General features: G+C 33.8%; 1 protein-coding gene across 2 annotated transcripts; it reads left to right on the top strand.

The window, feature by feature from the left end:
- Window positions 1-11,867: 11,867 nt before the first annotated feature.
- On the top strand, window positions 11,868-16,792 carry LOC147477921 (protein DETOXIFICATION 40-like). Of its 2 annotated transcripts, XM_086583712.1 has the most exons (8): window positions 11,868-12,484; window positions 12,597-13,228; window positions 13,416-13,472; window positions 13,646-13,884; window positions 14,358-14,476; window positions 14,593-14,679; window positions 16,248-16,336; window positions 16,531-16,792. In XM_086583712.1, exons 1-7 carry the CDS (start codon window positions 12,134-12,136, stop codon window positions 16,308-16,310), a joined length of 1,548 nt encoding a protein of 515 aa, XP_086439838.1. In that variant the 5' UTR covers window positions 11,868-12,133; the 3' UTR covers window positions 16,311-16,336; window positions 16,531-16,792. The 2 variants fall into 2 exon arrangements, with proteins under 2 accessions (XP_086439838.1, XP_086439837.1); XM_086583711.1 differs by having other exon boundaries at window positions 16,248-16,792.
- The last annotated feature ends 212 nt before the right edge of the window (window positions 16,793-17,004 follow it).

Below are 17,004 nucleotides of genomic sequence, written 5' to 3'. Positions count from 1 at the left end.
TCTATGAAATTGACATTGAGTGGTTGAATGTTCATAATGAACTACAAAAAGAGAATCCCATAATTTCTGAACAATAAATTTTGAAAACTATCTATGAGTACATCCACCATTCACGGTGATGACGTTTACATGTTTCTTAAGGAAGATTCATTAACCTATAAGAATGTTGTCTATTTATGAGAAGTGTTTTTTTTAAGGATACAACTCCTCTAAATTAGACTTTTGATTTACACAATCATTAAGGGGAGGTAGTTAATCTACCTCTTGGGGGATATATAGGTTGAATTTGGATCTTCAAGAGAAATATAAAAACGTGATAGTTGTATTGCAAAATACAAGGCTAATATAAATAGCCAAGGGTACTAAGAAAAAATTTATACTATTTTGGAACCTTGCTTATGTAATTAAAATTTCTTCTTCAGAATTCTAAAGACTCTAGTTGAGTAGTTGTGATCTACAATTTTATTTATCAAATGGTTTTCTAAAAACTTTTTTAATAACGACAATCTTGATGAAGAAAAGTATATGCATTAACTTGAGACACTACAATACCAAGTAGTACCAGGTGATGAGCTTAAGGTACACAATTTAGTTAAATCTTTGAATAAGTTAATACAAGCGCCTATAAATGGCATGAGAAATTCGATAGTATATTGATGTATTGTGGATATCAAAATAACGATGTTAATAAAGATGTGTACTTTCTTTAGAATAAAGTAAGACATATATGTGTTAATCTCCCTTTGTTTAGATGATTTAATATCCTGAGTGCTAACATTGAGAATGTTTATGAGACAGAGAAATTCCTATTGAGACACATAGACTGTCATTAGAGATATGATAGTTAATTATGTTGTTTATCTCATTTCTGTGACTGCTATATTCAATTGTCAAGATGTTGACGTTTGAATATGGTTGTAGCCCACAACGTACCTTAAACCATATCGGTCGGATGGTATAAGGGAATTTCTAGCATTACAGAATTGAATGATTGGTGAATATAGGAATTAAAATTCATGTTGGTCTCATTATGTTGTTATAGCACTTTGTATAAATATTTTTCATTGGAAATAAAGTATGAGTATTATGACAGTAAGCCAACTGTGTCAAATATCCATCTTATGAAAAATAATCTACTTGTGTTTCTCATACTAAATATGTCAATATTATTGGTATCCTATTGTACTTGATGCATAGATATGTGAGACTTGACACTGCCTACATTAATAGCATACTGAGTTGATAACCCATTGTCCTTATAAGGAACATTGTATGTATATTGTCCAATTATCCAAATATTATAGCGAGCCATTGATTATGGACTTATATTTAGTAAATTTCCATCATTGTTGGAAGGGTAATGTGTTATAAACTGAATAAAGTAGTGTTTATGTTGTGGTGGAAATTGAGTGACTTGGATATCATTGAAGTGCACTAATTGCCTTAGAAAAGGCATGTGATGATGCTTAGTGGGCTAGCAACTTTTTGGCAAATCTTCCCATTGGCTCTAAACAGCCTCCTGATGTGTATATGTTTTGCAACTGTCTCATTGCAATAGCTAAGACATAAAGAAATATATGCAGTGGAAAAAGTATGTATATAAGTTTGAGATATAACTTAATCAAGCAACTGCTAGAGATTATGTTAGGTCGGACTTAGTTTGGCCAAATGTCTAACCGCACAACTTATTTGGAGGCAAGTGGTTATACGTCGAGGGGGATAGGACTTATGCCTATATATAGGGCGACATTGATGGCAACCCTACCTATATGATTGGGGATCCCATGAAGTAGGTTCAAAGGGAAAAATAAGTCACATCATCATCCTGCAATACTATCGTCTTATTTATTTATGAGACATCCCACCCTATGGCAAGATGGTACTATAGTATACATTGTATAACTAGAATTGTGGTGAGTATGGATGAGTTCTTTAACTTTTAATGGATTCCATAGTCCATATTTTAATGAGGTGGGGTAAATTGTAATGTACATCTAATGGATATCCACCCATATGAATGCAGAATTGGGTCGGTTCTTATGGATATTTGGGCAAATATTCTAGAGCATTCTTAGCCACATGTGTAGCGGGGGCAAAAAAGCAACACACCCTGGGAACAAACAATACAATGAAAGAGTAGTGTGGGTGCATGCCTTCTATCTCGCTACAAGGGAATGTTGGTTAAAATATTCTATTCTACCACTTTCATGTGAGATATGATTTGTTGTCCCTGTGACTGGTTTAAGCCCGAAAGGCACTAGTATTTTATGCACTGTAATTTTGATTCTCTCTGGCACTTCATTAACCCTTTTGTGATATCCTATTCCAAAATAGTGGGAGATTATAAGTATTTTGAAATAGTGGGGAATTGTTAGAATTCTCCTTTTGATATTTCAAATTACTTATGTGAGCTTGGTTGAGAAGATGAACAAGTGTGTTATTTCTCTCCTTGTATTTTGTGTGATAGTCCCACATTGGTTGGTAAACCCTTGGAAACCAGTTTTGCAGTCTATATTATTGTTTTAGTCCCACATTGGTTAGTGAACTCTTTGTTAGTGACTTAAACCTTTATAGAAAGGTTTGTAGTCATCAACTAGAGATATTCAATTACAGAGACCTAAACCTATCTCTTTCATTCAAGCCTTAGCCGCCATAGAGAGTTGTATTGTTGTTCTAGTAGAGTAGGCTATTGAATTGTATCTTAGCCTACTTCATTCATTGAATCCTGTGAGTAGAGACGCCTGTGAAGCCTTTACACCATCTGAAGGAGCGAAATCTCTTCTTAATTAAGGACAATGTATTCACACGCCTTGACAGTCTGTTCTTCCTCTGTCATTTTGTTATATTCGATTATCTAACCCCTTATACAACAATTGTACTTATGTCATATGTCTAAAGTTATTTATTTATTTTTAAAAAGCACAATCAGTAACCATTGTTTTAAGTATATTTACTTGACTTGTATGCTTAATTAGATATGGACAATGTTCTTATCGACATATTCTATAGTGATGTACTTCTAGGTCATACGAACGAGAACGGATTTATTCAAATATCAAAAGAGTGCAAGTGAAACACTCCAAAACAAATTATTTTGTCTCAACATGACTATTAATATGGTAACTCAACAAATGATGACTTTACGAGTGATAGCATTATGCACGTACTATTGTTGAAGCAACTAGGAGGTAGGTGTTTGAATAGAGTTATGAATAACAGAGGATCATAGCCAGGGAGGACAAGGGTTAATTGGGATCAAGAAGTAGCAAATTAAAGAATTTGGTGGTGGGTGGGGGGTACAACAATTCTACATATTAGAATTTTTAATTTCAAGGCATGCACAATGACATTTTATATGTGCTTTGGGTGTGGATAACACACAAAACACATATACAACACAAAACACACATACAATGTTTTGAAGACATAGTATGGGTAGTATTAATGTTAAGGTGTATTGTTTGTATATCTATATCTTAATATTAAAGCTCCCACAAGGGGTATTTTTTGAGCTCTATTAAAATTTCATGTCATCTCCTATTAAAACGGAAATTTCTCTCCTATTAAAACGGGAATTTCTCTTCTATTTGAAAAACGAGAATCCTTTTTTACAACGGGAATTCTTCTCCTATTATAACGGGAATTCATCTCCTATTAAAATAAATTCTACCACTTCTAATTAAAGTGATAATCATTTTCCTATTAAAATGGGAATTTCTCCCCTGTTGAAAAGGGAAAATCTAACATATCTAATTAAAATGAGAATTATTCTCCTATTAAATAATGATCTCTCTTCCAATTGAAAAAAACGGGTTTTTTAAAACTTAATTAAAATAATTTGTTAGAAAATTAAAACGGGATAGCGACTAAAACAGTAGTCCCAATTTTCTAAAAAAAATCTAAATATTTTCAAAAGAACCGGTGCGTATGCATGAGCCTACAAGCTAGTTATTACTATTACTATTATTATTATTATTATTATTATTATTCGCTATTTTTACACTTCATTAAGTTTAAAAACAAAAAGAAATTTTATTTCCAGAAAATTAGAATATTATTTGATGTGGGAAAAACCATGTTATCAAATATTGGCAAAACTGACAAATGTCATGAGCCATGAAATTTTTGCAAACAAACACGGACAAATCTCATATTTTCCTACTAAACATTTGCCAATAAACAAACACACTCTTAATGTTATATTCAAAAAAAGTACCAAAAAAATAAAGACAACTGTATATGGTCAAGGCTGTTTTAGAAATTCCAAAAGCAACTACATGCTAATTGCCAAAAACCAGTGGGAGTGGCCAACTTTTTATGAGACCGGTTTCTCTATAACCGGGTACAGAGATTGATCTCTGTACCACACACACATACATCTCGTATCTCGGCACACACACACACATCTCGGAGCACACACATAGGTATCGAGGCACACACACATCTCGGATTCGGATCAACGGCGAGATAACACGGTTACAGAGATGATTTCTGTACCCGGTTGTAGAGATCTCGAGTCCACTTTTTATGGGACCATATAAAGTTCATATATTCCTTCTTCAAGACGATACAGTACAACACCTGATACAGGAAACCGGCATATATGCTTTTTCATGGTATCATTATGGTTGGTCCTCTATTTTTGAAAACAACCCAATGTATCTTCGTAGTGCTTTAAGAACGAATCCGTACTAGGACTTTAATTTGGGAGAACAAACATTATAGCCCCGGCCCCCGACGATGTCCAATGTAAGTTTTTTTTTTTTTTTTTTGGCTGAATAATGGGACTGTAGTAGAACTAAACTCATCAATATCATTGATGAACAAGCAAAAAACTAGAGAAATTACTCAAATTAGGAAGAGTGAAGAACTCAAATTGTGCTTATTGTTTGTCAATCTTTTTCGTATCTGAAATGAGGCAAAGTCCCAATGACCGGCTGTAGTACCAAATTTGGGTAAAAGTAGCACGATCACTGTACTAAAAAATCATGAAGACTTGAACATCCAAACATTTCATTAGTACTGACAAGCAGTGTTTATTATTCCCAATGGAATATCAGAATTCCGCTTAATATTTTGTTTTTTCAAAAAATCAGAAAAAACAATATAAAGTCGAAATATTGATAATTCAAAAATTTTGTTGAAATTCCAAATACAACATGAGTTGAAATATTATAAATTTCAATTTTTGGATTTATCAAAATTCTGATAATTCCGAAATCCCAAACTATGCAAACAAGTAAACTGACAAAGACACTATAAACATTACCAATATATTGTTGTCAACATAGTACAAAATATCGGGATATAGCCAATGTTCATGAATCCGAACGGAATATCGAAATTTCATCCAATATTTTGATTTTTCAAAAAACCGAAAAAAACAATATAGGGTTGAAATATTGATTATGATTCTAAAATTAGTCGAAATTCCGAATATGACATGGGTTGAAATATTGTGAATTTTGGTTTTGTCGGAATTTTGATAATTTCAAAATCCCAAACTATGGATATAGCAATATATCGATACTTGATTTATAGATATGTATCGTGGATATATCCCTATGTAGAGATATTTTACATTAGGACATTTGTCAATATCGTGGATATATCGCGATATATTGTTAAATATTCATAACCTTTGTTGAAATCTCGATAAATATCGCAATATTTTGTACTATAGTTTGTCAATATTAATGTGTCATTCTTTTAGATATGCAAATGCAAATGGTTGATGAATCAATGTTTGCATTGTAAAGCTAATTAGCAATGCTTATTATCTTATATATCTAAGTAGAGGAGAAAATAATTTACTCGTTATCTTATCTGCAAATACTACTACATTACTACATCATGCGGCATATATAGATTCTTAGGAAAAGACAATTTTTTTTTAATCACCCATTCACCCAGGAGGAGAGTGACTTGTTGCTTAGTTTTGTCCTAAAAAGTAATTGAGTTGGGTGTAATAGTGTAAATGTATCATACTTCAACGAAAATTCCGTGCAAAAGATTAATCCCGACCTGATTTGGAAAAAGGAAAAAGACAATAGGAAATGGCGAGCATTAGATTTCTTTTATCTTTTTCTTTTTTCATGACATCCATTGTATTATTAAGTATCTTGGAAGGAAAAAAAATACAAATGTATGTGTACCCCTATCTTTTCCTAATTTAAAATTTCTGACTCTGACTTATAATCCTGCAACAGTATTATAATATTTGTTTATTATGTAATTTGTAACTTTTAGTCACACTTTTTAGAACGGGTTTTGTTTATGTTTGTTTATGTTATTTTCTCATATTTACAATATTATTTTTAGTGTCTTAATCAGTTAATTTGGACATAAAAACAACATGTGCCTCGCGCACATGCATCATGCCAGTAAATCATTAAAACCGTTGACACTCTCAAATGAAATAATTGACTCAATCAAATAAAGTAGCCAAACCAAAATAAATAAAAAAACAATCAACTAAATTGAAAGACCTAATTTCTTTGTGGGGCAGCACAATGATTAGAATATTAGCTTCTTGCTCTTACAATATCTCCAGTTTTTTAATTGTTTTCTAAAATCTCATGTGAAATTCCTCATACCATGGAAGCCTATCTATTTTTTTTCTTTTCAAAAGGAACTGCATTGGCCACGTGCGGCATGAAGGGGCCGGGTGCACGCGAGTTATAATTGGCAATTGGCACTGAACAATATCATGGACCACGGCGGTAACATGATCTCTGTCTCTCAGATTCTCTAGTGTTTTCAACTTCGAACCAGCCATGCAATAGGCATTGGGCCAAACTTACTAGCCTGTCTCTTCATCTGATGACCAACCAGTCAATCTGTGAGATTTAGGTTCTGTGGGTTAGGTTCACATTTGTGTCAATTTTGATCTTTCTAAAAAGTAGTGTTTTCAACTTTCTATTGCTTTCAAATATGCGAGAAATTTGTTTACTTCCACCCAAAACCAAACGATAGTACAATACCAACGCTTCGCCTACAGTTTTTTGACGCGTGGATTTTCCAAGTGCCAGCATTTTCTGTTTGTTGTTGTTGCAGCAGCAATCAATGTCAGGTACAGATGTGGCTAACAATATGGAGTTAGGGTTGAGTCATCAATGTGGCTAACAAGAAGTAATTATAGACATTGCGAGTTTCTTCTTTAAATTGCTTGTTTGATTTTTCAAACGTTTTGGCTTCTTGTAAATAGTGACTCAAATCTTACTATGAAATTCAATGTACAAGTCTATTTGATTTGCTTATTTTTTGTGTCATTTACTTCCGGATTATTAATAAATTAGTATGAATTTCCATTGTTGAGTTTGGTACTTTGATCTCGATCTGTTATCGATTACTTTTGTTAGTGTAGTGGCACTCAAGCAAGAGTGCTTTCAATTAGGGCTGTCAATGGATTTCGATAACTCGATAATCGATTCGAACCAAACCGATAAAAAACGGTTTGAGTTTTTATAATTTAGTTTGTTCTCTACCGACCCGAAACCGAACCGAACTGATAAGATATTGGTTTGGTTTGGGTTTGCTCTCCACCGAACCAATAAGATAATATTTTAGTAATATTTATGATTAATTTTGTATATGTTTATCAATTGTGTGGTTAAAATTAATTAATTTAATTTAAAATTTAATTGATTTTATAGTTTTTGGTTTGGGTCGGTTTGGGTTCGGTTTGCAATATATCTTATCGATTTGGTTCGGTTTCGGATTAAACATAATATTATCGGTTCGGTTTGGTTTTGGGTTTCTAATTTTCTTATCATTTCGGGTTTAATTTTTCCAAAACCCGACCCAAACCGATCTATTGACAACCCTACTTTCAACTCAGAGTCTCATACACTCTAAAGTTGACTCTCTCTTAACTCGATATTGTTGATTTCCAAATCTTATACATGGCATTGGCACGTTTCGATACAAAGCAATAGTGCTGAATTATTGTTGTAAGATACCAAAACAAGTATTGATGTAAGAGCAAATCCAAGAGAGAGCTGTTAAATTGGGCTGCTAAAAGGTGTCACATAGATTTTTTAGTTTGTCCAACTAAATTTAACACTCCAAAATAAAAAAAACAAATCCAATCGCGTTTTCTGTTTTGAAGTACTAAATGATACGGACGACATAATTTCAGCCGTCTGTCCATTATTTTGTAACTTACGTTGAATTTTTTTGGACAGACGATACAGTTTCTACTGTCCAACGAAATTTAATACACGGACGACAGAAACTATATCGTTCGTCTCCCGAACTCGTAGCGAAAATTTTAATTTTGATTGAATTTTTGACTCTTTATAAATTTAAGACCTTTTTAGCAGTCTTATTAGAATAACATTTATGTGGTTGAGGTGTTATATTTGTTTTTAGCAGTAAATATAGCTTGTCATTGGACTTGCTCTAATAACTAAGAAATACTGGCATTCTATATTAGAGGAAGACATATTAAAGAAAGTTACCAAAAGAAAAAGACATATTAAAGAAAGAACATGGTGGGAAGTAGGTGACTGGCCGGAGTAGCTGCCCTAGTACACAGGCCACACGATCTATGATAGCCATGTGATAGTACCTCACACTGGTTCCAACTTCCAAGTCCAAAGACATTGCAAGGAATTGAATGTACAAATAAATTGGTTTACCAAACTCCATAATCAAAGAATTTTAAAAGTTTGACAAGTCATAATGCAGATTTATATTTTGAAAGTCCATTGTGAAACTGTGAACTGACTCTTGAAGTATATGGGATATCGTACGTATGTCAATACAAATCAATTACAGAGACGGATTTCCAGAATCAGTATTTAGTTATTTATGTGCATACAGAAAATTAGGAGAGAAAATATATCAATTTAAGCGTTTGTTACGGACCAAAATATTGCCGATATATCTAATATATCATTGATATATATTGTTTTTTTTGGTATACCGACATTGATTTTTTTTATATATATCTACTGAATATTGAATTATTTTTTTCTGATATATATCTAAATTTCTGATATAAAATTTTATATCACCGATATAATTGATATATATGATATATATCGTTTAATTTTTAACTATTTTTTAATATAAATTTGATATTTTCAATATATTTTCAATATATATAATATTTATGATATTTTAAATAGTTTGGACTGATAAAAAAAAAATAGATATATCTTATATATATCAGTTTTTAAATACACCGATATATTCACTAATATCGATATTTTGGTCCTTGTTTGTTACAACATTCAGTGGTTGACTGTACGTTTTCACAATCATAGATTGATATAAAATTATAAATTCAACATTGTGTCAAAATGACCAAATTAATAAATCAATCAAGCTACAGTTGTACCTTTTTGTGACTCCCAGAGTCCAGTTTTGCTGTCCCGAAGCTACGCTGTCCAGCTATCCAGCCAATGGTATGGCTTAGAAGTAGGACTTATTTGTGAATATATATTTCAGAAGTATTGCACATAAGTCCTTACCAATTAACAATATCTTGCCACGATTTCAGCCACCAAAATCCATGTTTACATTCTCTTCCCCAACGTCTTTCATCTATCTCACCTTCGCCAGAAGAAAATCGGATAAAAGTTTTAAAACATAAAACATTCTCTTACTTAATCTCATTTGAAAATTGAAGTTGTTTTCCGGAACTTAAATATCAAGTAGCAACAAATTCAGGAGTAGCTGAAAGCAGTATCAAGTTAGTTCAATAAAATTTATTAACACTATCAACTTTTAGTGTATTTTGCAGGGACAGAAAACAATATAAATTATAATGTGATATATTTCTTAGCATTTTGTTCGCCAAAGAATGTCAAAAGTTTGGGTTGTGCAATGCCTAATCATTGTGGAGTATCGTACTATAGAGGCCAAACTGCCAAAGTGAATTAAGTGATGCGACTATGCAAAACTACTTCCTTTCGCCATGTCTGTTCTTCGTAGATGAAGAAAGCAAGCACTTACTTTCCTTTTTTACTTTGGGAGTTCTGTTGTGTTTGGCAACTACTGATTTTGTGATGCTAAAATCACGGATGAGAATGCTAAGAAGCCTAAGAAGCATGGATGTTTTTTAAGTCCTATTAAACTCATTGACATTTGCAACCAACCCAAACTGTGCAATCAAGGCATAAATCAAGTATGTTTACACTTTGCAATGTTCATGTTCTAGGTATCCACCTTCATTGTTTCTGAACATGTGATGTGAAATTGTGAATTACAACTCCAAAAATTGAAGTCGTTGCGCGCAGCTGTCCTTCAATCCTAATCAAAATTATGGGCATTGTGTGATTGTTATATGCCGGCCTCCAGTTCCACAAGTAAATGCATTGGTGAAACAATTTAGTGTTTCCTGATTAGAATAATCAGAATATATGGCTGACATTATTGCTAAGTTATTACAGATATAATTATGTGCTTTGATTAATATTAAGATCTATATGATCCGTTCGTATCGCTTTCTGTGTCTTCTATCTGAATTTATAAAACTAGCTTCATCAATATATGCTATTTGAGATTGCGACAAGTAAATAATGGCAATGAAAATAATATATTTTTTGTGGACTAGAAATACAAGATTTCCAAATAATGGCAATGAAAATAATATATTTTTTGAGGACTTGAAATACAAGATTTCCAATTTTTCTTTAAGAAGTATTATGGGTACATATAAAATTTCAAAACACGTTTCAATGAAGAGTTTCTTCAAGAAGAAAATTGTGTCCGTTTTCCGTCACTGCTTCTGCGCTTGCCCTGTGAAGTTTGCACGCTGTAATGGAATCTTTGACAAGAAATCAGAGTCGGATCATATAGTGTTCCATATAGTTCCATCACCCAAGTGCCCCTCCAGTTTGTGCTACAGGTTTTTAAACATTGCGCTCCTTAATTCCAGTGTTTGCCAATTCCGTTAGGAATGATTATTACTGGGGTTTGCAATTCCGATAGGGTCGGTTTAATTGGAATTCCGACATTCCATTTGAAATAACAGACTGATTCAAATGGGTACTTAGATGCTCAAACAGTTTCCACCATGTACTAATCTCAATGGCAAAGACCTATCCAGAAATAACAAATCTAACTTCATCTTTTAGGTAAGGATGATCTTCATTTAATAGTCACCAAAATGCTCGAGACAATAAAACAACGTTGCTAAGTTAAGAGGCACATACAACCATCTTGGAGATGACAAAATAAAATATACACCATTGATTGTTCACCAAAATGTTGATCGTAGTTCAGAATTACGGAATTGTCGGAATTCCAAGTGTTCCAAAAACCGGAAATGGGGTTGGAATTCCGATCTATTCCAACTAAAATTCGGTATTTATATTTCTCTACTGTTGTTATTTGGATTTTTTTCCAAAAATCAAAAGATTCAACGGAATTCCAAGATTCCGTTCAAAATCACAAACTACCATTTTGCTGTACATCCAAGAGTTTTCATTTGCATGGGTTTGTATTAACCTAGAAATGCACTTAGATTTTGACATCCATCAGTCCATCCCAAGAGAATATTATAGATTTATAGTACACAAATTAGACCGTGTTAGTGAATATTCATTCTAGAAAGGTCGGGGCCATGTTATAAGAAAATTGTAGCACCACACAGATAATTGATTGGTGCAAAACAAGAAATATATACTCCTTTGTTCAAACTCACTTAAATAGTGTGCAACACTCCAACTGTCTGAGATAAGGGATGAAGTCAGCTTACTCGTATGCCAAATTCGCATGTGACTGATCAAGCACTAATACTCTACATCCCCTCTATAATCAATCTTCATACATTAAATTGGTCCACAACTAAGCCCATACTCAAGCCCATTAAGTCTCTCCATTGGTACACTTGTCAGGAATAACTGATGTTCAAACTTATCATTTATATCAAATGGTGGGAACTACTTACACAATCATGTTCTGTGTATGAATGAAGCACATGATATTATCTCTGTAAAGCTTAATTTTCAAGCTGAGTTGGAGTAGCAAAACTGTCTAATACTTGCTCCAAAATGTTAATAGCCGTGCTATATAAGCCACTCAAATGTTCAGTGAATATTGAAGAATTCCAGAAAAAAACTCAATATAAACCCCCCCGCCTTATTATTATCACATCACCAACACCACCTCCTGCACCACCATGAAGGATACTCAACCCAATCAAGATGTTCTACTCCACCAAAGTTTTACCGACTCTAAAGAACCGCTTTTGGTACCATCTGGAATGGATGAACATCATGAAGAAACTAGCCATGAACTAGAAGATATACTATCAAACACAGAGCTATCTGCTTTCAATCGTATCTTAGCAGCTACGATTATTGAACTCAAACTTCTAATCAAGCTAGCTGCTCCAGCTGTTATTGTGTACATGATCAACTATCTCATGTCCATGTCCACACAAATCATGTCTGGTCATCTTGGTAATCTTGAATTAGCAGCTGCTTCACTAGGAAATACCGGTATCCAAGTTTTCGCGTATGGTCTTATGGTATGTTTAGCATCCTTTAATATCTACTTACTATTATTGTTTTCGTAGAAGCACGTTCTAAATGCTTGCTAGACAGATTCAGCCTCATGTGGCGTTGATTTTTTGTTTTTAGCTTGGCATGGGAAGTGCAGTAGAGACTCTATGTGGTCAAGCTTTTGGTGCCCGCAAATACAATATGCTAGGAGTCTATCTTCAAAGATCAACAATCCTTCTTATGCTAACTGGGATTCCACTTGCTATAATATACGTCTTTTCAAGGCCTATTTTGATCAAACTGGGGCAATCACCAGAGATTGCATCTGCTGCTGCAATATTCGTATACGGATTAATCCCACAAATATTTGCTTACGCCGCCAATTTTCCTATACAAAAGTTTCTGCAATCTCAGAGCATAGTAGCTCCAAGTGCATATATATCATCAGCAACACTAGTGGTGCATTTGATATTAAGTTACCTCTTAACTTACAAACTTGGTCTTGGGTTATTAGGTGCATCATTAATGTTAAGTATATCATGGTGGATTATTGTGGGAGCGCAGTTTTTGTATATTGTGAAGAGTGAAAGGTGTAAATACACATGGGCGGGGTTTAGTACAGAGGCATTTTCCGGTTTGCCTGGATTCTTGAAATTATCTGCTGCTTCCGCTGTGATGCTGTGTTTGGAGACTTGGTACTTTCAGATTTTGGTTTTGATTGCTGGACTACTGAAGAACCCTGAACTGGCTTTGGATTCTTTATCAGTTTGGTAAAGAACTTTACTTTTAAGTTATTCAACTCAATTATTTGATCTGTGATCCCATCATAATTACAGCATTGTGCCATAAAAAAGATGCTTCAGTGATCGTGATCTTAAATTGGACCATTAAATTTGCTCTGAAAAGAAACTTCTTTAACCATAAGTACATAACAACTTTATTGTTTGCCATGTGCAGCATGACTATCAATGGTTGGGTATTCATGATATCAGTTGGGTTCAATGCCGCAGCAAGGTAGATGCACCCTTAATTATTTTGTCCAAAGAGTTATACGTATTTTATGTTGATAATGATACCTGTCAAACTGGAAGTAGATGCAAAATTAAATCTAGTTTCATATTAATTAAATCATAGTACTTATGATATTTAATTGAAAAATCTAATTGTTAATGTGTACTTGATTGCAGTGTGAGGGTAAGCAATGAGCTTGGAGCTAGGCATCCAAAATCAGCAGCATTTTCTGTGATAGTTGTGACTGTATTATCATTCATCATTGCCGTTATTATAGCCATTATAATTCTCGCATTACGCCACGTCATCAGCTATGCTTTCACTGAAGGTGAAACTGTAGCCAATGCTGTTTCTGAACTCACTCCACTACTAGGTGTCACTCTGATTCTCAACGGGATCCAACCCGTCTTAACAGGTATAGTAATTAATACAAAATTACATATATATATACTTAAACACAAGAATAATGTTCAGTAGCAATTGTTACGATGTCGATTATCATGGAAATGACCATAATTTAACAAGATATATTCAAAACTTGGTGAAACAAAAGTTCTTTAGTTAATTTATATCTAATCATTGTAGTCCTTGGAATGGCGGATATGCTCATATGCTCAGCCTCCACAATTCGCAACACAGACTCTAGCACGTCAATATTCACTTGCTGTGAAGCCTGTGAGCTTGTGGCAAAGTCTGTTTCAAATAAGACTGAGAAATAATTAAAAGCTTCTATTACAGCAATAAATCATTCCAATGTGGCAAATTGGCAATGTATGAATTAAACAACCTGTTCACAACATAACGTTATAAATGATGGCTCACCATTTTGCTAGGCCACAAATCGTACTGTGGGGGTGGTGCATTAATTGTAGTTATATGTGATTGAAGGTGTCGCTGTTGGCTGCGGTTGGCAAACTTTTGTTGCATATGTGAATGTGGGATGTTACTATGTGGTTGGAGTTCCTCTAGGTGTTCTTCTCGGCTTTAAATTCAACCTTGGCGCTAAGGTACACCACTTTAATTGTGTGTGATCAAGACAAACGGAACTGTAATCAAGAGAAACATGTGTAATTCTTAATGATTATGATAGTTGATACTTCTTGATATATATATATGCGTGTAGGGAATTTGGTCAGGAATGATTGGTGGCACAATAATGCAGACCGTCATCTTATTGTGGGTGACTTTTAGAACAGATTGGAATAAAGAGGTACTAATTTCTTCTCCTTTATATAGATTTTGTTTTCAATTTTGTACCTCTAGTCTCTCTCATTGAGCAGAAAAAAGGTTCTAGTGCCTCTTCTGTTGTGAAGGTTGTTAGGTTTAGTAATTTAGGGTTGGCATACTTGCATATTAGCAACATTTGACACAATACTCGTACCATGGTATGTCAGTATGTGCAATGCGCTAATGATACGCTTATAGTGCAATTTGATGGCATATAGTGGAGAGTTAACTTTGGCTATAAATGATAAAACAGATTGAGACCGGTTCCTATATAACCGGGTACAGAGAATCTCTGTACCACACACACATATTTTGTATCTCGGCACACACACACATCTCGGAGCACACACACAGGTATCGAGACACACACACATATTTCGGATTCGGATCAACGACAAGATAACACGGTTACAGAAATGATCTCTGTACCCGGTTGTAGAGATCTCGAGTCCAAACAGATTTACTTTCAAGACAAAATGTAGTAATGTACTAGCACATTACAAACGAATAATGCATAGCAATCTTTTTCTTCTTAGTTCTTTGTCACTAAATTTATTGCATTTATTTAGTGATCATTCAAAGAACAACCTGTAAACTACCTTATCATCTTTTGGCAAATGATAAATGATGGGTGCGGTTCAAAACTCATTACCACACCTTTACCTAATTTCGCAATCAAATGTTGCCAAGGTGGTGCAATTTCCTGGAAATTAAATTATTGTTTCAACTGGTTTTGTTGGACAAAATTGCTTACCACATTCCTTTTAGGCTTGTAGTATCAAATCAAGAAAACTCACATAAAAAACAGAACAACCGTCAATCAATCAAAGCAGTGTATTTGGTAGTTCACCTGAACAGTACGTATTTTCTGTTTGTATTCCTTTATATATATATATTAAATAATATATAGAATAATATATTGTATTCCAATTAGGTCCTCCGACCACAGCCCTTGTCCAATCGACAATCGTTGTCTTTGACTGATTCGTATCACTTTAAAATGATTTGTCGTCACATCGTCAAAGCTGATATCTTTTGGCTTTATTGTACAAGGTCTTCACCTACGTACAAGGTGACAAAATAGTTGCTTTCTTACATAATCATCACACACTGTCAAGTGGGGTGAAATCAATTTTGTCAAAAAAAGCACATCTATAGCTCTAATATAATTTCACTAGATTTCATGCTTTGAATATATATGACTATATATTATATGAGCATGTCTTCAATGCGCAGGTCGTATAGTGCGCAGGTAATTATGGGTTTTAGATCAGTATTTTTGCCATTAAATACACACGCACTCTTAATATGAGTGGCCGAGATGTAATGGTGCACCATACATATAATAACGCATCATACATCTCGCGCAAATAGATTTAGCCATATTATATACATCATAATATTTTAGTGATGCGGAGAAAAAGAGGGCGAAGAAGCACAAGCACATATGGAATTGCAAACAATGCCCAATTTGGAGTTCTATTAATATATTTAATAAATAATTTTTTTAGACTTTCTTACGGATGTTTGCAATTGTTTTGATTTATGCAGGTGGACGAGGCTTTACTCAGGTTGAATAAATGGGATAACAAGAAAGAACCACTTCTAAAATAAGTTATTGAAGAAAGCTTGAGAGTTTAGTGAGTACTTTGAACTTTGAAGTGGCCTATCTTTATTAAAAATGTGGTACAGTTCATCACAGGCACGTACACAAAACATTGTGTCGACTGAATGAGGAGCTATATTATATCACCATTTTTTTTATGGTGGGTTCCCTCTAGTATTAACTCTAAGTCTCTAACTCTCTAAGAATACTTGTTAACTTGTTGTGAAGAAAAAGAAGTAGATGGACAAGTTGGTAGCTGAAGTCCTGAAGAATGGAGTGCATTATTGAGTGTGGTCCTCCTGGAGAGTATTTCGATGGTCTCGTTTGTCAGGAAGGGTTACAATATTACAGCAGTCATTTTCATGTGGATGAGTTGAAAATATGTTGCTGTTTTTTCTTTTGTTTTTTTGAATGAGCTTTGTGAGAGATTGTAGTGAAATTACTCTAATATGTTGAAATTAAGAGCCAACAAATTTAATTGAGTTTTTAACGATCTTCGCCCCCCCTCCAAATTTAATGATTTAGTACCACGAACTTTCAATTTCTTACTGAATGTCTAATTTTTATTTTCTGATGACCAAAATGTTTTTGTCTTTAATTTCTAAATTGTCACTCATTCATTTAAGTTATTATAGTCATCTAACTCGTCCCCATAGAATGAATCTGTGAATTTGATGGTGATTATATATCTTCTTCATCTAC

The sequence above is a fragment of the Coptis chinensis genome, chromosome 9, assembly GCF_015680905.1.
Source record: "Coptis chinensis isolate HL-2020 chromosome 9, ASM1568090v1, whole genome shotgun sequence".
Lineage (NCBI taxonomy): Eukaryota > Viridiplantae > Streptophyta > Magnoliopsida > Ranunculales > Ranunculaceae > Coptis > Coptis chinensis.
Note: the sequence above shows the minus strand (reverse complement) of the source record. Positions and strands in the feature narration are given on the sequence as shown.